We start from the raw sequence: 26,583 nt of genomic DNA, 5'->3' as shown, positions 1-26,583 counted from the left end.
AGAGTATAAGTACCTTAAGAATGCAAAAAAAAATCATACTCGATAGGAGTAGTGATACTATACATCCAAGTCACTTATACATTTGACCATACATAACGTGGAATGTTGGCTATGATCACAAGCACAATAAGATTACATGCCAATGTGTTGTACCAACAAAATAATGTTGGCCCTTAATCGAAAGCACCACAAAATGCATGTCAAATGTGCTATACCAGACATAATGTTGGCCGAAACAAAAGCACCATAAAATTACATGTCAAATGTGCTGTACCAACCAAATAATGTTGGCCAAGATCAAAAGCACCATAAAATTACATGCCAAATGTGCTGTACCAACCGAATAATGTTGGCCAAGATCAAAAGCACCATAAAATTACATGTCAAATGTGCTGTACCAACCGAATAATGTTGGCCAAGATCAAAAGCACCATAAAATTGCATGTCAAATGTGCTGTACCAGACATAATGTTGGCCGAAACAAAAGCACCATAAAATTGCATGTCAAATGTGCTGTACCAGACATAATGTTGGCCGAAACAAAAGCACCATAAAATTACATGCCAGCACCATAAAATTACATGTCAAATGTGCTGTACCAACAAAATAGCCCTAAGCACTCATTAAAAGTGCTTACTGAGATTCAAGAAAATATATATAGATATATATCTCTCAGTAACTGGAACGAGACTGAGTACCAAAGTCTCCAAAAGAGTGTGTACACTCCCACTAATCTAATATACCGTTGGTAACATTAGGAATCCATTGGAGCCAACTAGAACCAAAATACTCTAAATGGTACAACCTTTAATAGTGGGATAATGACTTTGCGGTAAAGTCAATGTGAGTCTGGATCTCACAATCATTCTCTCTCCAAGGATAATTAATTAGAGAGAAATAAAATAATGTGAGTTATTATGAGAAGTTGTTACTAAAGAATCACAAAATGGAGCCTAATATATATACCCCAAATTCTTATGAAATTTGTGATGAAACTAACCACAAACTCAGCATATAAGATTAAGGAGATTATAAATGCCCATTCGACATTTCTCAACATAAAATCTCCTTATATTGTTACATACATAAAATCTTTAGGCAACCCATAATTTATCACAAAATGAGTGAGTTAAAATTTCTAGTATTTTAATAAAATTTGGGATCACTTTCAATAACTCACTCAAAGTTCAAGTGCTAAAATATAAGATAATAACTAAACACACTTAAATATAAAGTTGGGTTTACCAATAATATCAGCGGAAGCATATATGACCTATATGATTAATCACTGTAGAGGATATGGTAACAAGTAGTCTCTAACTCCCACTTTCACTATATATTGTGGATAAGAAACAATAGCTCAAAGTCAATACGCTAATTTGATAGTTTGACAAATTAACTTAAAAATCACAGGGGTTCATTGTATTCTAATATTCTCAAAGAGATTTAATAATATCCTCAATATATGTTCCATTAAAAAGTGATATCTAGTAGTATATCACACATAAGTGTATTCATTTTCAAATTCAACTAATTGAGCAATTAGTAGAGTGAGAGACATTGCATAACTTCAACTCATAAATATAAGTCTCTCCCACTTGATAGAGAAAAATAGTTGGGTTAATCATACTAGAATAAAACAACAGGATACTTTAAGTATTTTTAAATTAAAAGAATAGCCAAAACTATTTTCTCTATCACACAATGATCATGTCAAGCAATGTCATACCGATAGGGTATATCCATTCCTTACACAATGCAATAATAAGGAAAATTATATCAATAGATATTTTATTCAATATAAATTTGCTTTGCGATAGGCAAATGCAAATCTTTAAGATAATGTATTGTAACAAATTGCTCAATTAATATAATGTATCTAATCATATGTCCCATAAAAATTCTAATATCGATATGATAGTAGAATGAATTGACATAAGTTAACAACGCATAATACATTACAAACAAAACAACAAATTACACTAACAATAATATACCGATAGGGTACATTATCAGTAATGTAAATATACACAAATTACAAGTAGATTCTTTAAAGAATTTAGGTAATATAATTTGTTCAAATTCTGAATAACTAGCCCACGATAGGTGAGATCGCAGTTACACAAAATATAATAAAGCGCATGTAATCACACCAAAGTATTCTGAATAACTGCGCTCATGATAGGTGAGATCACAGCCACACAAGATATAATAAAACGTGTGTAATCACACCAAAGTTTGTATAAACCATAAGATGTATTTTATATACAAAGATTATAGGCTTTAATTATATAAAGACCTAAAATATTAGTTCCATATACAAAGAAAATAGCAAACATATTATACTAAAAATATTGCTAGCAAACTAAAGAACTGTCTCCATAATTTTAAGCTTCATGAGCCTATAGCATAGTAATAAAAAATTACTATTCAATATTTGGTTTATATAAATAGGAGCGCACAAAAGAATTTTAAATTTTCAACATGAAACTCATATAGCAAAATTTAGCCATAAAATATGGTAGTCTGATCACAATTTATATTTAACTGCCACTTTAACAAACTAAGTAATAACCAAATATTACAATGGTTAAATAATAAATTTATTATAGAGTTCCAAAAAAAAAATATATATGACATCATGTCTTAATTGCCGCACTAATATAATTACATAGCTAAAAGAAACATAAACAACAATCGGAGAATTAATTTTATTAACGAAATTCTCCAAACATGAAATTATATAATCAATCAGTGTATAAAGATTTTATAATCAAATTTAGAGAGTGTTCCGTTTATCTTTGTGAGTAGAGCCAATAAAATTCATAATTTAATAAGCTCATGAAACTCAATATATTCTTCTCTCTATTCAATTAGAACATGTTGTAATCTGTATCTATATCTATACGATCTATTTAGGTCAATTAATTTCAGCATTCGCTTGATTTGGCGAGAGAAAAGAATACAGAGTTATCATTGCCGTCTTCTTGTCTTCATCCTCTTTGTATTGGGCTCGGGGTTTTGAAGGGATGTCTTTATCTTTCTCAAAATGATAGGAATGGACAATTTACGGTTTGGCAAATGAAGGAGTTTGGAGTACATGAGTCTTGGACTCAGTTGTGGAACATTATTGGTAATGAAGATATACTTAAAAGACCATGTATTCCGTTGTGCATGTCTGAGAATGACGATGTCCTGTTGGTGTTCAATGATGCTGGATCCCGAACCGTTCTCTATAACCTGAGAGATAATAGATTAGAACGTACCAACATTGATTGCAACACTATTAGTTCCTATTCCAAGAATTACATTGAAAGCTTGATTTCACCTTGTTGAGAATTTGATATTGTGTAATCACACCATTAGACCTTATTGTGCATTAGAGTGATTTAATTTGTTGGACTTTTGTAGTATTTTTAGTTTTCTGCTTTCATATTTTATTAATAATATGTGACTTCACTACTACAAAAGATGCGATTTAGCATTGGCAACTTAGACGCGATTTTTTCAGTATTGCTATGAAGGTTGCGACCGTGTTTGAGACGTGAAGGTTGCTAGGAAGATTGCTACGGAAGCTTTCAGTTTCTGAGATTGAAGCTTCCGGTGATTACCCTAATATTCCTTTCAAGGTTACACTGATGAGTTTTAAAATTCTCTTAATTCTTGTTTCTCTTATTGCTGTTTAATCTCCAAGTCCATGAGTTTCAAGTTCAACAACATTGCTGTTAACAACTTGTCAAAATGTGCCATGTGCTCTATTATAAAGCTAAACTGGTTTATATTGGTTTTTTGAATGTTCCTTGCTATATCAATTAGGGAAGACTAAGTGAATTTTGCCTTTTTTTTTTCTTTTGAAAAGTCTCTTGAAATATGAGATGCCTTAGAGTTAGATCCGTGATTTGATTTAGTTCATTCATGCCCGTCTTAGTCCAAAACAAAATAGAAAATAAGAGAACTCAGTTGAATTATGATGTTACTGAAGAGGGGTTTATTTTGTCATGGTGTTAGGAATTTTAGTGAGGATGAAGAGTATGATGCTGAATGAAGATTATCATGCTACTTAGGAGGGGTTTCTTTTTTCATGGTTAGGAATTCATTTTACAATGGTGCATATATGGTTTGGCATGTCACATTTGCCATGGTGTTTATGTTCTCTTTATCTTCAGATTTGTCATCTTATGCAGACATGGAACCAAATTTTATTTCACAAATTTCAAATTCTTATTCACTTTGCATGTTTATATCTACCCAGGTGATGCCTTGAACAAATTTGACTTGATAAAAAGTCATATTTAGCAGCTTTGATAATAATACAATTTCCACTTGCAGCTATTTTTGTTATAAATGATGGAATGATCTTAATTATATATTGTTGTTATAGTATTCTAATCACAAATTCTTTTCTTTATATGTTTATGTTAGAAAATAGAAAATAGATTGGGTTGTGAACTTAATCGTGTGGCTTTCATCCATTATATAGAGCAAGTACACATGGTGGTGGAGATGGATTAGTGATTCTCCACACTCTCCAAATGTAGTATTACATGCCTATTTATAGGCTTACCTTCACCGACCTTTCATTGTCGGTTTACATTTTCTAATTATTAGATTTATCTAGTTGCTTTCTAGAAGCATGTAGACTATGTGTAGTGTTATCTAGTGTTTGGATATTCTACAACAATCAAGAGGATTCTAGAAATTTAGCATCACACTTTAACACTCCTCCTTGACGCAAATTTCTCCAAACTCCAAGCATAGTTCATGGCTCTTCGAATCTTAATCATGACTTTTCGAATCTTAATCTTGTCAAAGCCTTTATGAATATATTTGTTACTTGCTCTTCAATCTTGCGGAAGTTTGACGAGATCTCTTTAGTTGTCTTTGCTTCCATTGTTGATTGTGAAATTTTAGCTTGCTTCACTTTTGAACCATTCTTCTTGCCACCAACCAATCGGCATGAGACTTGTTGTTGGCTATTTTATCACTTTCATCAAATCCAACTAGAGTCATTTTGTTGGACTTGGATTGCCTGGGAATGTACTCAAGCGGAACCTCAGAGGCCGTCGTCATAGTCAGGCGTGTGCTCCTTCTAGATGAACTTGAGTCTCAGAGGCCCGTAGCTAGTTTTTTAAATAATAGATTTCACCAACAATAGAGATGGTGATAGATGAAGGTCGAGTGATACTATATAGTCATAGCTTAAAAAAAGTATAGAGGTGGGTTAAGAGTACAAGGGTAATTTTTAAAATAGTAGGTGAGTAGTGTATGACCGAACGTATCTCTGATACCACTGTTAGAAAATAGAAAATAGATTGGGTTGTGAACTTAGTCGTGTGACTTTCATCCATTATATAGAGCAAGTACACATGGTGGTGGAGATGGATTAGTGATTCTCCACACTCTCCAAATGTAGTATTACATGCCTATTTATAGGCTTACCTTCACTGACCTTTCATTGTCCGTTTACATTTTCTAATTATTAGATTTATCTAGTTGCTTTCTAGAAGCATGTAAACTATGTGTAGTGTTATCTAGTGTTTGGATATTCTACAACAATCAAGAGGATTCTAGAAATTTAGCATCACACTTTAACAGTCTATACTGAAGATCTTCCTTGGCTCTTGCCTATCACTAAACAAAACATGTTTTTCAGTGGCGGTGTATTTCTATGTATAGCAGGGGGCCTCTAACCTCCGCGAGTCCAATAGAGGGGGTTTTAAAACCCTTGCAATTACACTCGCAACAAGCATTGTGCAACATTTTTTAGTAACCCTACCTGCATTATTAAGCGGGTGTATTTTTTTTGTTATGGGTTTCAAATGAAAATTGAAGTTGAGAGAACATTGAATATTGAAGGCGGTTACTAAAAACGCTGCTATTTAGACAAATTGAGGGGGCTTTTAAAACCTCTGCTCCACTGAGTAGCGATTCTTTTGTAGTGTATTGAAAACGGGTTGTCTAAATTACCTATGATAAAGTTTGGGTTAAATAACTCATCATTCAATCACATTGGATATAAGTGAGTTGAATTTCTATATTTTATTTATTAATTTGTTTTCAACTCATTTATCTCTAATGTGATTGGAGAATTATTTAACCCAAACTTTATTATGGGTTATTTAGACAAGTCATTGAAAACATTAGTTAGTTTTCTTTTGTTCATTAATACCGAAAATTGTGTTGCAGATGACCGCTAAACTCTTTAATTCCTCTGAACCTTATCTTTTTTCAGTAATTATCTTATCTCCTTAAAAATAGGTTTATCATTCACTTCTCAAGAAAAGATAAATCTTGTCAGGCTCTCATTTATTTTAGAATTATCTGGATATTCTTTAGCTGATTGAAAAAAGATTCATCCTTATTTTATTGAAATATAAATTTTAAAAAAATTATAATTAATCAAGATTTTTTTTGAAAAAATTAACTTTTTTGACATATTTGAAAATTAACTAATCAAGATTATATTTATCTTAAGGAGATGAAAGAGAAATTCGTGATTTCAAATCATTAAATAACAATTTAAAAAAAATCATTAAATAACAAATAAAATTTGTATAACCAAGTGCGTTGGTGTAGTGGTTCAGCACTTCATCCTTTAAGAGCATCTACATCCATCATACTCACTAAAATATCTACACATCATTTTTTCAATTTTCCATAATGCCACATCATCTACCCTATTTTACTAACTTTTTACTCCAACCCAACAACTCTTAAAAGTTTCTATAGTGGATCCCACCATCAACATCACATTTGTATATTTTATTATTTATCTACATTTTAATTAATTGTAAGTGCTTGTAATAAATACAAGCTCACCTTTCAAGTCTAGTGTGGAGTATCTATTCTCACATACTCATCTTTGCTATGTTGGAATTGAATATGTACTCCAATGGTAATAGATACTCATATGAGTATGTATTTAACATTAGATATTACCATTGAAGATGCTCTAAGCAAGTGGTTGGGGGTTCGAATCCCAACTCTTGCGAATAGAAAAAACTCATTGGTTAATCCCCTACCGCTTAGTGTGCTGACCGTGGGGCGAGATATTAGTCTCACAGCTATCGGCTTTGGGATACTTTGGTTAAGACAAAAAAAAATTGCATACAATTGATAAAATCAGTAAATAATAACAAATAAGATTTGCTCACAATTGATAAAATCATTAGAATTTAAGGCATTTCACATAGCAAAAAACTATACATCATAGACTTCGCAGTGTTTATTGTATCTCCAACGTAACCTATCTCTGAATCAGTAAGCGTAACCCCAACATGCAGCATCTCCCTGAGGAACTCATTGTGGACATCTTGTCACGACTTTCGGTAAAATCTCTTATACGATTCAAGTGCGGGTCAAAATCATGGAAGTCACTCTTCTCCGATCCCTAATTCGTGAACCTGCACCTTCACCGATCCTCGGCTAAAAGCGCAGATTTCGCCCACATTCGCTTCCTGTTAAGTTTTTCCATTGATGAAAGTTCTGGTTTAATACGCGCCACATCATGCTCTCTAAGTTCATTATTGGAAGGTCCTTCGTCCAGTTCAGAACGCCAAAGTTATATTTATGACAACGGTGTGAGCCGGTACCAATGCATCGGAACCTGCAACGGCTTGATCTTTTTTAGTAGATTTGATTTTGAATATTACTATGTAAATAAAAGATACTGCTACGGGGTTCATATATGGAACCCAGCGACGAGGTTGTCTCAAAACTCACCACCTTTATATTTTCCCAACCGACACTATGAAAAATTTGGGTTTGGCTATGATTGTTCGAGTGATACCTACAAGGTAATGGCAGTGCAGATGTCACTAGCCGTGAACGCAGTGCAAGTTTACAACATGGGTGATACATGTTGGAGAAGAGTTCAAGATTTTTCTCCTCATTTCTTACTACAAGGAGATGGAGTTTATGTGAACGGTACTCTTAATTGGATAGCAATTCTACGACGCCACGTCTATGCGAAAAATTGCAGTAATCTAAACACCAACCAACATCGACTCACAATTGTTTCGCTTGATTTGGCAAGTGAAAAGAATACAGAGTTATCATTGCCGCCTTCTTGTCTTCACCGTCTTCATATTGTGCCGATTCTTAGGGTTTTAAGGGGTTGCCTTTGTCTTTCTCAAAATTACAGGGATGGGCAATTTCCAGTTTGGTAAATGAAGGAGTTTGGAGTACATAAATCTTGGACACAATTGTGGAACATTATTGGTTGCGAAGATATTCTTGAAAGACCATGTATTCCATTGTGCATGTCTGAGAATGACGATCTCTTGTTGGTGTCCTTAGATGCTGATGAATCCCAAACAGTTCTCTATAATCTGAGAGATAATAGATTAGAACGTACCAACATTGATTGCGATACCATTAGTTTTGATTCCAAGAATTACATTGGAAGCTTGATTTTACCCCGTTGAGAATTTGATATTGTGTAATCACCATTAGATCTTATCTTATTGTTAAATTATGATGTTTTCAAATCGTCCTCAATCGCTTAAGAGTAATTTTTTGTCAAAAAAAAAAAAGAGTAATTTAATTTGTTGGGTTTTTTTAGTATTGCTAGTTTTTCTGGTTCATATTTTATTAATAATATGTGACTTCACTACCTACAAAAGAAGCGATTTAGCATTGGCAACTTAGACGCGATTTTTTCAGTATTGCTATGAAGGTCGCGATGAAGATTGCTGCTACAGTGAAGCTTCCAGTTAATTTCTGAGATTGAAGCTTCCGGTGACTACCCTAATCCTTTCAAGGATACAGTGATGAGTTTTAAAATTCTCTTAAATCTTGTTTCTCTTATTAGTGTTTAATCTACAACTCCAAGAGTTTCAACAACATATCTGTTAACAGCTTGTCAAAATGTGCCATATAGCCTATTATTAAGCTCTACTTGTTTACATTGGTTTTTTAATGTTCCTTGTTATAACAATTAACACTTTTTTATTCTTTTGGCAAGTCTTTGGAAAAATATTCCTGTCTTAGTCCAAAACAATATAGAAAATAAGAGAACTCAGTTGAATTATGATGTTACTGAAGAGGGGTTTATTTTGCCATGCACGGTGTTAGGAATTTTAGTGAGGATGAAGAGTATGATGCTGAGATTAATGAAAACTATAGTGATAGTGAGGATGAAGATTATCATGTTACTGAAGAGGGGTTTCTTTTTTCATGGTTAGGAATTCATTTTACAATGGTGCATATAGACCTTCCGCGTTTTTTTTACAAGGCAAGTTGTATAAAAAGTGGGCATTTGATAGTTTAAACAGTCTGATTATATTTGGAGAGGTTGATAGGGTGTAGGAAGGTGTTCCCCATGTTGTTTTACTTGTTTAATAGTTGTGCTCATAAGTTGTTTGTGAAAATGCCTAATGAATTTTTGATATTCAAGGAAGTTTTGAAAACCTAAAGCCTTGTGCTGAAGCTGAATGTTCTGTTTAATTCTCTGCAGTGCTGGCGTAAGACTTTCAATGGAACCAAATCGAGAACAGAGTCCGAATCTTGAGGAGTGCTTGAAATTGCTGAAAGGAGAGCGAGACGAACAACGTCTTGCTGGGCTTCTTCTGGTCACCAAGTTCTGCAAAGCTGATGATCACTCCTCACTCTGCAGGGTTTCCGATGCTGTTGGCCCTATCTTTCTTGATCGGCTTCTCAGAACTGGCATGGGAAGAGGAACCATATCAAGTGGTGGAGGCAATAATCGTGATGCATATTTGAGCCTAGCGGTTACAGTTCTTTCTACCTTTTGTCGTGTTCCGGAGATTGCTTCCTCAGAAGACATGGTTGTCAAGATCCCACTAATATTGGAAGTAATGTCCACGCATTCTGGCTCGTCTGTTCTTGAAGAATGCTTTGAGTTTTTATACTTGGTTTCAACTGCTTCAGAAAATGGACTCATGAGATTTTATGAATCTAAAGGCATCAAGATACTAGCTTCTCAGATGCCTTCTCTGCAAGATGGTTCACATCTGGTGGAAATATCTGTTAAGCTTTTGCAATTGATTCTAAGAAGGATATCCTTGGACACAATCCAGAATAATTACTTAGCTGAGCTCTCAGTTATTGTGGCAGTAATTGCAAGGCAGTTTGCTGTCTTGCACAATTCCTTGAAATTCGAAGCTCTCCACCTACTTAATGCCATTCTTTCTTCAAAATATTCTTCACAACTTCGTGATGCACTCCAATTACTTCCTCAAGATAGCTGGTCACATAATATCCGTGTTGGTGTCATGGCAATTTTGCAGAATCGTGTTGCCCCTGCTGAAAGGCTTCAGGTTCTCATTTTAGCCGGTCTATGATTTCCATGTATGGAGAAGATTGGTTGATTCGCCAAGTTAGCACAAATGACGCCCAAGATCCAACTTCGGCAGACATGTGCCTGTTGCTTGTCTTGGAGCAGTCAAGGGTTGAAATCGCTGTTCTTCTGAATGAGCTGGCATATTTAAAATATGAAGCACCTCAAGATACTTCATCTACTGCTGAGGCATATTCTTTAAAGCGTAAAAACGTGGTGGTTGCCTACTCTTTGGTTGAGAAGATAATAAAACTAATATCAAATGTTGGTGAAAATGATGCGAACCTCCTTGATGAAGGCACATTCACAAAGCTGATTCAACAACTTAATGAGACGGTTTATGTTATACTAGAGTATTTAGAAGATGCAAAAGAACATGGGCGAAAGAAAGGCAGTGATTTACTTGCTTCGGTAAGAATTATTGGGAGCTATCTTGCAGAAGCGCCACTTGCATGCAAGGAGAAGGTTCAAGATCTTTTACGGTATATGCTTTCTGTTGAAGGCGAAGATGAACAAAGGCCTTTCTACTCTGTGTGCTTTCTGCTACCTATGTTGTGTCAAATTACTATGAAGGTTGAAGGGTGTAATGCTCTGGCTTCTTGTGGAGAACTTAAGGCTGTTTTAGATTGCCTCAGTAATTTAATTGGGTCCAATGGTTATACGGTTGAGGATAGCAGTTCCATCTTCTTGGCATGTGATACAATAATGAACCTTCTACTGAAGAAAGACAAAGTGCAGTTGACATTAGATGGATCAGTTTTTGTAGATCTTCTTAAAGCATTGGCTTGTTGGTCAGAAAATACTGATGACATCAGAAGAGGCTCTTCTAAACCATCCTGATTTCAACCATAGTACTTTGAGCAGTCTTTATAGTATTGTCAAGTGTGTGTGTGTGTGTGTCTTATTAGCCTATGTGACCATGAGAAAATGAATTGTCTTGTGCTTGAACTTGTAGGCTAGAGAGTCTCAATTTATATACGTGTTAGACCTCCTCTGTTTTTAAAATGAGACAATTAGGGAATCTGATTCAAAACATACTAGTAAGTCCAATATTCATGGTCCAAACATGGTCACATGGAACAATAAACTACGATTAAACTTTTGGGAAGGCACATTTCCTATGCTCCGCTGGTTTCTTAAGTGACTTGATTAGTCATATTATTGGTTTTGGATTTTTTTTTTTTGAGTTTATTGATGCACATTTCCTTAGACTTCCACTTGCACTGAGTTTTAGATCCATGCTATTTTTGGCACTGTTTTCATAATCAATCCAACTCAATAAAAACGATAAAAAAAAACTAAAAATTGAAAGTCAAGAATTGAAAACCGAAAAATATGCATTAAAATAAACATATATTTGAAAAATATGTCATTTACTCAGCAAGATTAAATCAAGTTCAGTCACTCGGGTAAGAAAATAACTACCTATTTTTCTTCTTATTTTAGTGGTACTTAGTCAATAATGGTGAATGTAGTAATTTGTTTAAGACTTTTGATGATTGTCTTTTACTTTTTTATTTTAAACTCTCATCATTTTGACTTGTAATATGAAGTTATCTAATTCAAATTAATTTATATTTCTTCATTGATTTTCATAATTACAACATCTTTGAAAGTCTAATCCAATCCCCAATCCAAATTGATAAATTTTAGATTAAATTGATTCAAATTTAAGAAAAGAAAAGAACAACTGAATGATAAAATGGAAAAACCAAAATGATAGATAGCATGAATTTTTCTTTCAAAATTAAATCAATTCAGACTGCGAACACCTACCTATCTTTTACCTTCTCATTTTTTTTTTATTGCCATCATTATCTTCTCATCTTCTCTTCCCTTATTTCCACTTAAAATGTATATCGTGATTAAAAAATTTGTATTATCATGAATGTTAGTGTAAACATATAAACCTTCTTCAAAAAGAAAAAAACCAATATCAGAAACGTAAATACAATTTCGGCCCTATCCAGCAGAAAGCAAATTTTCCACGTTTGTTTGTCCCTTATCGTTATAATGTCTTTCGTCCTTACTTGCAACTCTTCAATTTCATCATCACACTCACACACACTCTCTATCTCCTCACTCAGCCAAACATGGCCCAAGACGGTCTCGACCCGCCACCACCACCACCCGAAACCACCGTGACCCGACCCGTCGGCGGCACCGAGTTCAGCTGGTGCAAGGCCATTCCCAGCGGCACCGGTATCACCGTCCTGAGCCTCCTCCTCTCAAAACCCCCACAAATCCCTCTTCTCCAAAATGCCCTCCACAAACTCCAAAATTCCCACCCTATCCTCCGCTCCAAGATCCACCTCGACACCTCCACCAACACTTTCCACTTCGTTACCCCCTCCACCCCCCGCGTCCAAATCCAACCGTTCGATCACCAATCAACGGCCGAGATTCTCCGGCGCAAATCCGACGGTCACGACCCCTTCCACGCGCTGCTCGAGCACGAGATGAACGATGACACGTGGCGCGATCCCAGCGCCGGCGACACCGACGTCATGTACGCCACCTCGTACGCGATCAGTAGTAACCGGTTCGCGGTGTTTCTGAGATTACACACGTCGGCGTGTGATCGTGCGGCGGCGGTGGCGGTGCTGAAGGAGCTGCTACGGCTGGTGGGTGGCGGCGGTGACGGTGGCGGAGAAATGAGGGAGGAAGAGGGGGTGAATTTGCCGATTGAGGATCTGATTCCGGAGGGGAAGAGGAACAAGCCGTTCTGGGCGCGTGGGATTGACATGCTTGGGTACTCGCTGAACGCGCTGAGGTTCGCGAATTTGAGCTTCGTGGATGCTGATTCGGCTCGGTGTTCGAGGATGGTGAGGATGCAATTGAATGCGGAGGAAACTAAGAGCCTACTAGCTGTGAGTACTCACTTAACACAACACTCTTTTCTGGCACCTGATATAGAATGATTATTATTGGATAATACTAATACTAATAAAGAATAATCTTAATGAATAAATAAATAAGTAATGTTACTATCATAAAATCATAATAATATTAAAACAGCTAAAACACAAATTTTGATATTTTTATTATTATTTTAATACTTCTTGAGTTTCACTTTCATGATGGATTATGTGCAGTTTTTTGATTGACTATTTTCTATTATGCACTGTGTTCATTTAATATTTATTGTATTTGTATTATCATAGTGCTTAGAACACGACTAGCATGTTTCTTTCTTTTACTAATTCGACACTAAATGTTTAAATAAATTGTATATAAATATAAATATTAAGTTAGACTTCACTATCTTGTCATTTGTCGATTATAATTAAATTTATTCTTATAAAAGATAAAAATGTAAGTTAAAAAAAGTTATGATTGAACATTTATGTAAAATTGTTTACATTGTCTATCTATACTAATTAAGTTCTAATTTAATTCTCTATAAATAAAGAGTGTAATTTTTATGCACTGATGGTATAAAGTTCTTTTACACAGTCAACCAATCAGATTTTAAGGATATGAGAAAATCTGTTTTTATTTAATTTCATTAATAGACGTGGTACATCCTTAAAATCTGATTGATTGACGGTGTAAAAAACTTTACACTTTCGATGCATCATTTTTTTTCTCATTAAATTACAAACCAGAAGTTTCAAATGTTTTTAAATGTTTATTTATTTTTAACTATATTTTATATTTTAAAAAAGAACTTGCTACTCTATTATCATGTTTCAAACATATTGGACAATTTAAATCATATTGGCTTACATTTTCAATTTTTAGTTTTATGTTGATTATATTTTAATAAATAATATAATATTTATAAAAATAATGCTATTTTGTGACATTGGATTTTTATTTTTATATGAGTTTAATGGATATGCACTGACAGTGTAAAATAGTTTTACACAGTCATCCAATCAAAGCATGCCACATAGGAGAGATAATTACATTTGACTTTAATTTTAATTAAAAGAATAAGATATTTTCTGATTTGGCGAAATTCAATTGGATGATATGAATATTTTAATTAAAATTAAGATATTTTAATTAAAATATTACTTTATTAACAACTAAAAAAAATCTACTGTCTAGAGTCTGATATGAACTCATTTCCGATGTATAAAAAAAGAGTCTGATATGAATACTCTTTCTATTTATGATATTATAAGATAAGATTCTTTTTTTTTATGGACTGATTATAAGATTCTTTAAAGACATAATTGTTGTCACTTTTTATAAGACTCCCGAGTAAATTTTAGAAGTATTTTCTTATCATTTTATATATACACCCCTTCATTTATTGAACTTTTATAATTCTAATATTTTGATTACCATTAATAATCAATTCTCTTTAATATTATCCAATACCTAATTATGGGTAAATATGAAAGATTGCATATATTTTTCTAAAACCAATATAATTAATTAACGTCATTACATATTTTTCTAATCTTTGTAATCTCTGTAATTGCCTTAAGAATGTCTTATAAGTAATGTCTTATAAGTAGAGATTGAGAGAGTAGCTACCTTACCGTATTTTAATAACTTGTAAATTGATTGATCAGTGCGTTGGTGATCTTCACGTGCTTCCTACTCATAGAGTATGGTCCTCTACCTACAACATAGTACTAGTAATTAATATTACTCGTAGTACATTTTTGGATAGTGTATTATTGACCTGTGCCATTATTTAAACCAATAATAACAAAAAGTTGTTTCCACAACTACCCTTGGTGGGTCTGTTATTCAATAATTATATTTAATAGAACTGAGACGATAGGAGTGACGGATCATGTTATGTCAGGGCGTATCCAGGATTTCCTTGTTGCGGGGCGAAATATAAGACTAAAAAAATCTTCGTTGAATATTATATAAACTTTAAATTATAAAAGATTATTTAAATACAACTATTTCTTCTTTCATAGTACTAAATTTACCTATTATTGTATCAACATAAAATATTTCAGCAAATTCTCTTTCGATATATACAACTAATAAATTTATAAGAAGATAATCTGCAATTTTGTTGCAAATTCTCTTTCGATATTTCTCTTTGTAGATGTTGTGGAAATAGGGAATGTCAAAACAAGACGTAGCAATTTATCAAGAAGTGAAAATATTGTTGTTTTTCCAGTTTCAACTAACTTCTGCTAATACTCGGAAAAATTGCCTAAATTAGGATCTCGGGAAACATCTAAATGATAATGTCTTAGTTGGAACGACAAATTTCTCTTTTCTAGCTCAGAAAAATCATCTGCATAAAACTTCTCAACAAGCTTACAAATTTTCTCATTACCAAATGATTTAATATTTTCCTTAGGATCTAAAGCTGAACTAAGTATGAGAAGTTTCACTGTCTCTACATTAAATCTTTCATTTAATTTATATAGTTGCAAATCAATTGCAGAATAAAATACATATATTCTATAGTGATGTTCCATATCTCTATCTTGTTTCTTATTACGACCATTACTCATAAAATAAGGAGTTTTCATGTCAAGAACTTTAACTTGATGAGGATCACAAAATGTTATAACATCTTCTATATAAAAATACCTATAGTCGGTGAACATTTCAAAATTCTTGGGGGGGGGGGGCGATGACCCCTGCCAGCCCCTACCTAGATACGCCCCTGTTTATATAATATATGGGTAACTTTGTTTGGACTCTTGGTAGTCATTGTCCGGAGAATGATCGAGGATGGGGGATGGGGACACACATGGGATCGGTCCAAATTTACTTCTGCTTCTTCCTTTTCCTAAACTAAGTATATCCTTATCGTTATTCTTCTGGGAATTGAATTATTCATATAATGAACTTGTAAATTCTCTTATTTATTAGTTCTTAAATTATGATTATTATTAGTGAAAGGTTTGATTAACATGAAATAATTCTTACATGTTTGCATTGCTTATTAAACAAATGACCCTTTCACCCCGTTACTATCCACACCATGTTGATCTACTGGAATTTTGAAGCCATGCTTTTCGAAAATTAATTTCTGAAATGCTTTAATTTAATTTCATATTATTCTTCTAGAATTTTCGGATGAAAAATTACATTCCGAACAATTTGTTCTAGAATTTAGTTTCTAGATTTTATACCAAATATATATTCCTGAAGGAACATGGAATATACAATTACCCTAATGTAATTTTTTTTTTGAAATGCTGAATGTAATTGATAAGATCAAGAAATATATGAATTGTATTTGAATTGATTAACAGGATCTCCCTCTGAAATTGAGGTGAAATCCAGTGAATACAGAATCAGAAATTTGGGGAAGAGGATGATACAGTTCTGGTGAATTCGAGAGCACCAGAAAACTCTCCCAATTTCCACTACTGTCCCGATACCCCCTTTACCCATGTTTCCTATGTATTAATACTAAGGCCAATTCACTAGCTGACCTCATCAATTAGTTACAAAATAGAAATAGCAAATATTGCAGAAATATACTAAAGCTTAGCTGGCACAACTATTACTCTAAGAAAGTTATCTACTACTTATTCCTTAGGCCTTCTATGATAGACCTTAGTGATAGGAGGCTTGATCCTATCAATACCCGGCGCCAAAAGCTTCACCTTGTCCTCAAGGTGGTAAGAAGGAAAAGCTTTCTGCATGCGCTGAACTGATTCCCAACTGTTCTCACAAGTAGGTAAATTCTTCCATTGGACCAACACTTCGATTCCTCCAGCACTAGAGTCCCTGAGTTCTAGTAATTTGTCAGGCCAAACCAGTAGCTCCTGTTCTGCAGATAACATCTCAGGTAATGGTTGTGGCTGACATTGAGGTCCCACAACTTTTTTAAGTAGAGACACATGAAAAACAGGATGAACCTTGCTGGTAGGGGGTAAATCCAACCTATAAGCTACTTCCCCCACCCTGGCTAACACCTTGAAAGGTCCATAAAATCGTGGGCTAAGCTTTTCATTCACCTTCTTAGCCAATGATTTGAGACGATAAGGTTGTAATTTGAGGAATACCCAGTCATTTTCTGCAAAAACCACTTCTCTACGATGCTTGTTAGCATGTTTCCTCATGAAATCCTGAGACTTTAGTAGATTTTCCCGTAGATCAGTCAGCAATTCATCCCTTTGTGCCACCAATTGACTGACCTCCTCCATGCGAGAAGGAATCACAGCATCCCCTAGTAAAGTAGGAGGGTCCAACCCATACAAAGCTTTGAACGGAGTCATATGACTAGAAGCATTGTAATTAGTGTTGAACCAGAACTCTGCCCATGCCAGACACGAAAGCCACTGTTTTGGTCTTGTGCCACTCAAACATCTCAAATACGCCTCCAGACATCTATTAACAACTTCCGTTTGTCCATCGGACTGTGGGTGGTAAGCACTACTATAATTCAATTGTGTGCCAGCAGCTTTGAAAAGAGCCTTCCACAAATTACTGAGGAATAAAGGATCTCTGTCAGAAACAATGGTCCGGGGAAACCCATGTAAACGCACAATTTCTTGTATAAACAAGGCAGCCACCTCACTTGCTGTATAAGGGTGACTGAGGGCTAAGAAGTGGGCGTATTTTGTGAACCTGTCCACCACTACTAGGATAGTATCCTTGCCCTTAGATTTAGGGAGTCCCCCAATAAAATCCAAAGAGATATCAGACCAAATAGTTGAAGGAACAGGCAGGGGTTGCAATAACCCCGCAGCAGATAAGGTGGAATGCTTGTTTCTTTGACAGATTTCACAAGCAGCCACGAAATCTTTGATAGCAGCCCTCATTCCAACCCAATAGACTATATTAGATATGCGTTTGAAGGTCCTAAAATATCCAGCATGCCCACCTAATGCAGAAGAGTGAAATTCCTTTAAAATGATAGGAATTCGAGCTGAATTTTGTGGTAGCACCAACCTGTCCTTGTAATATAGTCGTTGTGCCTTCAATTCATACCCAGCATGGGAAGAAGGATCAGCTATCAAATCTTGCATGATCTATCTGACAAAACCATCTTGTTGAGCTTCCTCTAACCAATCCTCCAAATCAGGTAGTTGAACCATAGAGATAGAAGCATATGAGCTCCTTCGGGACATAGCGTCGGCAGCTGTATTATCCTTTCCAGGTTTGTATTGTACCTCAAAGTCATATCCAAACAACTTAGATATCCACTTGAACTGTTCCTCTGCCCAAAGTCTTTGATCAGTTAAAAACTTAAGACTTTTCTGGTCTGTTCTAATGATAAAATGGTTACCAAGGAGGTAATGTCTCCATTTTTTAACAGCCTTGACCACTGCCATAAGTTCTCGCTCGTACACAGATTTCCTCTGATTTCTGTCTGACAAAGAAGCACTCCAATACGCCAATGGTCTCCCCTCCTGTAATAGGACAGCACCTAGACCAGTCCCTGAAGCATCAGTCTCTAGAATAAAAGTTTTAGCAAAATCTGGAACAGCAAGTGTAGGCAGAATAGTCATGGCATGCTTCAACTTTTCAAAAGCCGATTGTGCCTCATCTCCCCATAAAAAGGAATCCTTCTTCAGAAGCTGATTAAGAGGTCTAGCAATTAATCCATAACCCTGCACGAACCTCCTGTAATAGCCCGTTAAGCCAAGAAACCCCCTTAAACTCTTAATGTCTTTTGGTTGAGGCCACAACCACATGGCTTCCAATTTCCTTGGGTCAGCTGCCACTTCTCCGGCTGATATTAAATGTCCCAAGTACTCAAGCTTGGTTTGCCCAAAGGTACACTTCTTCCCATTTATTTTCAAATTATGTTGTTCCAATAATCTCAAGACAGCGGATAAATGTTGTTGATGATCGTGCATAGTCAAACTAAACACCAGAATATCATCAAAGAAGACTAATGCAAACTTTCTTAAACAAGGCTTCAAAACCTCATTCATTAATGCCTGAAATGTGGAAGGGGCATTGGTAAGGCCAAATGGCATAACAACAAATTCGTAATGCCCTTCGTGCGTCCTAAAAGCTGTCTTTTCCACATCTTCTTCCCTCATCCGAATTTGATGATAACCTGACCGCAAATCCAGCTTAGAAAATATAGTCGCAGCCCCTAACTCATCTAAGAGTTCATCTATAACCGGTATAGGAAATTTATTGGGGACAGTGACCTTATTTAAGGCTCGGTAATCGACGCAAAACCTCCAACTCCCATCTTTTTTCTTGACAAGAATCACTGGACTAGAGAATGGACTGACACTAGGTCTTATGATCCCTGCAGCCATCATTTCTGCCACCATCTTCTCAATCTCAGTCTTTTGATAATGTGGGTATCTATAAGGTCTCAAATGGGGAATATCTGCACCTTCCTTCAAGTGTATAGCATGATCGTGTCTCCTGTTCGGAGGTATGGCAGTTGGGGGTTCAAACAACTCCTGAAATTCTTCCAACACCTGTGTAAGTTCCACAGGTTGAGCTAGCTGTGTGTCCACTTCTCCTTGTAGCATTCTACAGTCTACAACAAAGCCTTCTCCTTGAGCTAGCTGTGTGCCCTGATCAACTCTGGTTCCCCCTTAATCATCACTTGTTGGTCTCCCATATTAAACTTCAGAGTTAATTTCTCAAAATTAGCCCGGATTTCGCCCAAACTAGCCAGCCATTCCAACCCCAACACAACTTCTACACCACCCAGTCCAAACAAATAAAAATCTTGTTGGATTGTCACCCCTTGTATCAGTACTGAAACTCCTTTACTCATCCCTTGACTTCTCACCTTATGTCCATCTCCCACTTCCACAAGATAACTAGGAGTGTTTTGCACTGCCAAGTGTAACTTTTCCACCAACTCATGAGCTATAAAATTATGAGTAGCTCCACAATCTATTAATACCACTACTTGCTGCCCATTGATAGTGCCCCACACCTTAAGAGACCTCTTGGAAGTAAACCCAGCAATACTCTTCAGAGATAACTGTTTGAAGTCCATAATGTCTGCCTCTATCTCCTGTACAAGTTCCTCCTCATTCTCTTCTTTTTCCCCAGCCTCCTCTTCCAACAACATTACTCTAAGTTGTTTATTTTTGCAAATATGATTTGGTCCATACTTTTCATCGCACCTAAAACATTCACCCTTCCTGAGTTTCTCCTGCATTTCAGTTTCAGATAGCCTCCTAAATCCCCCTGGCCTTCCCTTGCTAACTGTTTTCTCCTGATTGCTGCTACTGCTCGAACCCACTGAAGGTGTAGTAGTTTGTCCTCCTTTCGATCCACTCTTTTGTCCTGTATCCACTGAAACTGTTCTGGAAAATGAGGAGCTCTTAAAAGAACTACTGCCCTTGTTCCATGTGTTACTACCAACCTTCATTACCGCTTGATTTTTTTGATCAATCATCAAGGTTTTCTTCATCAATGTAGACAGGTTGCCCGGTTCATACAACTTCACCTCAGCCCTGACCTCTTCCTTCAAACCATTCAGAAACACATCCATCAAATGATCCTCTCCCACACCTTTCAACATACCTGCAAATTTCTCAAATTGAGTCACAAACTCTTCCGCTGTACCCTCTTGTTTCAACGCCAGCAACGCTGCGAATGGGCTATGAGCCTCAGTTGATTGAAATCGCTCTATAATTGCTACCTTAAATTCCTCCCAACTCACTGTTTGATTACAAGACTCCCACCACGCTTAAGATCAAGAAATATATGAATTGTATTTGAATTGATTAAAAGGATCTCCCTCTGAAATTGAGGTGAAATCCAGTGAATACAGAATCAGAAATTTGGGGAAGAGGATGATACAGTTCTGGTGAATTCGAGAGCACCAGAAAACTCTCCCAATTTCCACTACTGTCCCGATACCCCCTTTACCCATGTTTCCTATGTATTAATACTAAGGCCAATTCACTAGCTGACCTCATCAATTAGTTACAAAATAGAAATAGCAAATATTGCAGAAATATACTAAAGCTTAGCTGGCACAACTATTACTCTAAGAAAGTTATCTACTACTTATTCCTTAGGCCTTCTATGATAGACCTTAGTGATAGGAGGCTTGATCCTATCAGTAATTTTTGGTATTTCTGAACCTTGCATGCAGAACTTATAACATCTTCAGAATAGATATTTTTTTCTAAACCAGAACATTTTCGCATCTATTTTTTCTTAAGGGAGGGAAATGTTATTGCAGATTATCTAGCTAATTAAGGCTGTGGTAGGGAAGATGATATTTGGGTCTTGTATGACTCTTTGGTCATTCTCTTCTCTCTATAACATTTCAGCTACAATTTTTTTCTTTTGGTAGAAAGCAGCTGCAATGCTATAAACCTTTTACTCTTTAGGTATTTGTAATGAAAGTTCATGCATGAATAAAATAGTAAGTTATAAAAAATCAACACAAGAAAGTTTGCCTAATAAAAGTTTCTTCAAAATCCTTGATCTGTTTGTTATGAATCAGATATCTTGTAATCTAACTGTTACGACTTATGAAGTTTGCTCGATATGGCCTCCTATTCTTTCCCCACCTTTTTCCTATGTCTGTGATCTGGCGTCTTATAATCTAATGTTATTAAATTAATTATGCACATAATCATGTAGGGATGCAAATCAAGAGGGATTAAACTTTGTGCGGCACTTGCAGCAGCTGGAATGATTGCTGCATGGACCTCTAAAGACCTTCCTGAATATCAAAGGGAAAAGTACGCTGTGGTAACACTCATTGATTGCCGCTCAATTCTTGATCCCGTTCTTCGCAGCAACCAATCTGGTAAGCTTAGTTTCTATCAGTCTTTACTCCACTTTGTTCTTTCTAATGCATCACTGGTTTAGAATGCAATTTTCATACAAATAAGTGAAATAATTGAACTTGGATGGATACCTCCAATGCATGGTTCATTAGAATTTTCCTAGGGGAGCTCTCTCATGCCTGCTAATTTAGAGGGTTATGCTGTCCTCTCTTTGACAATTTACTAAAATGCGAATCGTAAAACTCATTTATCAGTCATGACATTTATCACACTCTGCAATCACTTATTGATCAATTATGAGAGGACGCCACTAAGGAGGGGGACATGTAAAAGTTTTCCATATTCCGATTATTCATGATCTGATCAAGCATATGATGGAATATGTTACCTTTTAATGATGCTATGTAAATTTCAACATTCTTCCCTTGCATGTTGTTGTTTGATTCAGGATTTTACCATTCCGCCATATTGAACACTCATGATGTTTGTGGAGAACCCTTATGGGATTTGGCGAAGAGAAGCTATACAGCCTATGTAGATGCTATGAACAGCAACAAGCACTTCTCAGACATGAATGACCTGAACTTCCTCATGTGCAAGGCCATTGAGAATCCTGGTTTGACACCGTCGTCATCCCTCAGAACTGCCTTGATCTCTGTATTTGAAGACGCTGTCATCGATGATTCCTCCAAAGTGCATGAAGAGCTTGGACTGGAAGACTATGTGGGTTGTGCTTCCACACACGGTGTTGGCCCATCCGTAGCCATATTCGACACTGTACGGAATGGGAAGTTGGATTGTGCTTGTATATATCCATCACCCCTTCATTCAAGGGAGCAGATTCAAGGACTAGTGGATGATATGAAGAGAATACTAGTGGAGGGTTGTAACAGTGAAAATCAATAAGTCGATTGATAGTGTATTTAAGAGCATGTGGTGATAATTTTACTGATCAATTCATAAACTTGTTGCCTCTTCAATCTCAGTTTGTTGTACCCTTTCCAAAAACTCAGATTCTTTCATCTCCTCTCAGATGGCCTCAAGAAATGAATGGTTTACTGATTTATTTCAGTCTCAAACTCAACAAGTATGACTGAAGACTGAAGTAAGCTATTATAATGCTACACACACACACACACAACACATCACTTCACAATTATATACGTTCATCATTTTATTACAGTTGATTTCACTCTGTTTTTTGTACATCTATATTTGATTTTTGTCCCCTTACACAGATGTGAGGATGTGATTGGTGTTTGATATGCACTGAGCATCTTAGCATTGTTTGATAAGTTACTATCATTTTTAGATAATCCAATTGCAGACGAAATGCAGAAGTTGAACGAAAGTGAAAAATAAATAAATGGTTGATGGTCTTGATAAATAAATCATGTTTTCTTCAATTATATGCCAGTAATCCAACTTTTACTAAGATATGGTTGTACTACCATCTCCTTGTTGACCACTAAAGTACAAAATTTAAAACTTATTACTATTTATCATGACATCCCATTACACTAAGTCATTATTTATTGGTCAATGGAGAGGGCAGCAAAGCACTCAGGAGGAGTGTGAAAAACTTTGTTTTTTGCTAATTTATATTGATCTAAATCACAAACAGCTCAATCTGGTCGGTTGTTTGTCAATATTAATACTTCAATTTAGTTATCATGAAAAATGAACAAGTCGTTTTTCTTACTTGCATACCAGCAGATTTTTCAGTTACCCGCGCGTATAGTAAACATTATGATCATTACCCTGAAGCCAACTTTTTTTTTTATCTTGTGACTAATTCATGCTTTTGATTTATGGGAAAACAAACACATTTAAGATTAACAAAAAGTTACATGGCAGCAATATTTCCTTGGCATTGTTCTTCCCATGCCCAAATCACCTTCCTGTAATGGTACCAAAACATTCTATCTGAACCCCTATAGGTAAATGTAATTCTAGTGCATGTTTGAAAACTCATTCAAAAATTATGGTAAAATTAAAATTATGGTGGACAATAACAACTTTCCTTAGCTTTAATCTGCTTTTGTCCACCATGATTTTAACTTCACCGAGGTTTTCGAACGAGTTTCCAAACTTGCAGATATCCCATGTATGCAACTGCTCAACCAAGAGATACTTCATATTTACTCTTGAGGGAATAGCACCTAATCCAGGTGAAAATTTATGCAGGTAGACCTTCTTTGCCAAATCTATGCATTACAATATTTCTAGTCATACACTCATTTGACTAATTGAACGTGCACAATCGTTGCCATTGATTACTGATGTCACTTTTGCAACACTGGATGACAGTTGTAAAAGTTGGTAGCATGTTTGCTGAAAGCATTAGGAAGAATATTATATATACCAATTAACCAATATTTAAATTTCACTATCAATCTAGCATCCAGGAACTAGTTTACATGGTCATATCAATTCTGATTGAAAGCTAGTTCAGTAATCTTGAATATCCATGCTCTAAACACTTGCATGTTCTCTAATCTGGCTAGAACATCCATTAGATGTAGTTCCGATGCATTTTAAAACTAACTGAAAAAACAAAAGAAAGATGGAACAGTCTGTTGTTTTCTGCAGTACTTCAATCAAAATCTTCAAAAATCTTGCCTAAGTCAAATTTCCCATTGTTGCATTCGATAGCATTAACCACCTCATGAAATGTGGAAACACTGCACGGAACTACGAGGCCGTTCCGCTGCGCGAACCCAAATTCGTTGTACGCCTTCTCCAGCAGGATCTTGAATAAAGGATGGGAAAGGTAGCTGGTTGGAACCACGTATCTTTGGCGGTCTTCGCCGACATAAAGCGCGAAAAAACCAGTTGGGGTTGTGCTGGAGGGGGATTCTTCCTCATATCTCTTGAGAAGACATTCATGATAGGGAGGGTTAGTGTTAGAGTCAGCTCCACCAACAGCTTTCACCTTCTTGGCTAGTTTCTTCAATGATACCATTTTCTTCCCCAACATTTTGTTTTTTTCTGATCAAATTCAGAACCAAAGGGAATTTGAGAAGGTGGGAGGGAAGTTCTGGAGAGGGAATTGCAATTGTGCAAGTTGAAAGGGGGGACTTAGGAATGTATTTGTTAGAGCTAGACGGTTATATATGGACAAATGATATAGTACATGGAGACTGTGTCCTTTTGAGAAGAAAAAAAAGTCCACTTTCCACGTTTGAATTATTGGAATTTCATCAAAGGTGGGGAATGTTTCTAGCATGGAAAAATACTCTCATTCTTTTATTGAAACTTTAATTAGTCAACCATTGGTTATTGGCTTGCCTTACCCAATAATAGTTACGAAAATGACACATGAACGCCATTTTTGCGGACACTTATAGTTTAGCATTCAAAATTGCCACTCATACCCACTTCAAATGTAGGTATCTGCTAGAGACGAAATAAACTCTGCAAATGGTTAAAAATTGTCGGTAAAAACCACAAAAAATGCAGATGTCGATAGGTGTCTACTATAAATGAAATGAACTCTGGAGATGGTTAAAAAAGTATCGGTCAAAGCCCCCACAAAATGCAGGTGTCTATAGATGCTTGCTATAAACAAAATAAACTGCGAAGACTACATAGTTAAAAATTAATTGTCCACAAAAATCACCACAAATGATAAGTGTCTGTTAAAAACTATCGCAAACTACAAGTGTGATGATTGTCAATCAAGAAACGGTATACACTAATCGTGGTCCTAATTGTTGAAGGGATAAAAGTAGATAACTTCATATTGTTTAAGAGTTAAGAAAAAAAGATACCCAGCAATGTGCGGCACACTAACATACACTTGAAAGGAGTAGATCAGCAGCATGATAAATAATACAGTTGGTGTGGTGGGTCTAAAGTACTCCAAATTTGTTGGTTGTAAAGCACTTGTGTCAATGAAGAAGTGGCGCAAACTAAGGGCTTGTCCAAGACTTGAATTTTTTTAATAATGATGGCATCTAATTAAAACTTCTTATATCATTCATTAAAAATGGCAAGACCACACGTCCACACTAATCCCATGGGCATTGATGATATTAGTGGTCCACTGATTAGGAATTAATCATTCTTGTTTGAAACTTCAAATGATTAATTTGCATATTTTTTCAAGGGTTTGAGTTGGCTTCTTGTTATCTTCTACCTAAATATATAAAAACTCTAACCTCCAATGTCAAGTTAATAAAAGCCATTGATCAATGGTGACCCACGAACTATAGTAGAATGCATGATTCTACTGTTGAATCACTGTTTTCTTGAACCCTTTTAGAACTCATTACTTATTACTTACTTCTGCACCATTCTTGTTTCTCATGTAGAAGGATTTCAGAATAGAATTCGGAATAGAGTAGTCCAAATTAAGAAGGAAAACGATTTTCAGTCATATTTTGTTTCAAAGTCAGTTATCTAAAAAAAATGGTGTGGTGTTATATGTAACACCCCTTTTTTTTCCATTGTTTTATTTAAAAACGTTTATCAGAGTTTAGAAACATATCTAAGGGAGTATTACACTTCTTCACGAAAACTCATTATAATTAACACTGATTGTGTTTGAAAATTTATAAGTTCATATGGTTTTCAAAGAATAAATTATTCCTGCCAATAAAATTTCTAAACCAGCCAGATAATTCTATGATGCATAAAATCACTTATTTAAATAGG

The 26,583-nt window shown here is 35.5% G+C and overlaps 2 protein-coding genes and 1 pseudogene across 2 annotated transcripts; 2 read left to right on the top strand and 1 right to left on the bottom strand.

Moving 5' to 3' along the window:
* The first annotated feature begins 8,619 nt into the window (after positions 1–8,619).
* Positions 8,620–11,488, top strand: LOC130721283 (uncharacterized; annotated as a pseudogene).
* Positions 11,489–12,240: 752 nt separating this feature from the next.
* On the top strand, positions 12,241–22,995 carry LOC130716971 (uncharacterized). The gene is made up of 3 exons (XM_057567043.1): positions 12,241–13,170; positions 21,776–21,944; positions 22,373–22,995. Exons 1-3 carry the CDS (start codon positions 12,394–12,396, stop codon positions 22,828–22,830), a joined length of 1,404 nt encoding a protein of 467 aa, XP_057423026.1. The 5' UTR covers positions 12,241–12,393; the 3' UTR covers positions 22,831–22,995.
* Positions 22,996–24,520: 1,525 nt separating this feature from the next.
* LOC130719187 (auxin-responsive protein SAUR15-like) lies at positions 24,521–24,889 on the bottom strand. The gene has a single exon (XM_057569824.1). It carries the CDS (start codon positions 24,887–24,889, stop codon positions 24,521–24,523), a length of 369 nt encoding a protein of 122 aa, XP_057425807.1.
* Between the last annotated feature and the right edge of the window lie 1,694 nt (positions 24,890–26,583).

The sequence above is a fragment of the Lotus japonicus genome, chromosome 5, assembly GCF_012489685.1.
Source record: "Lotus japonicus ecotype B-129 chromosome 5, LjGifu_v1.2".
NCBI lineage: Eukaryota > Viridiplantae > Streptophyta > Magnoliopsida > Fabales > Fabaceae > Lotus > Lotus japonicus.
The sequence above is the reverse complement of the archived record's forward strand: the minus strand, read 5'-3'. Positions and strand labels throughout refer to the sequence as shown.

What these genes read in the sequence shown, in the direction of transcription:
- LOC130716971 (XM_057567043.1), top strand. Translation starts at nt 12,394, where the DNA reads ATGGCCCAAGACGGTCTCGACCCGCCACCACCACCACCCGAAACCACC. An exon ending in AAACTAAGAGCCTACTAGCT is followed by an intron (nt 13,171 to 21,775) that starts GTGAGTACTCAC and finishes ATAATCATGTAG; the next exon opens with GGATGCAAATCAAGAGGGAT. An exon ending in TCTTCGCAGCAACCAATCTG is followed by an intron (nt 21,945 to 22,372) that starts GTAAGCTTAGTT and finishes TGTTTGATTCAG; the next exon opens with GATTTTACCATTCCGCCATA.
- LOC130719187 (XM_057569824.1), bottom strand. Translation starts at nt 24,889, where the DNA reads ATGGTATCATTGAAGAAACTAGCCAAGAAGGTGAAAGCTGTTGGTGGA.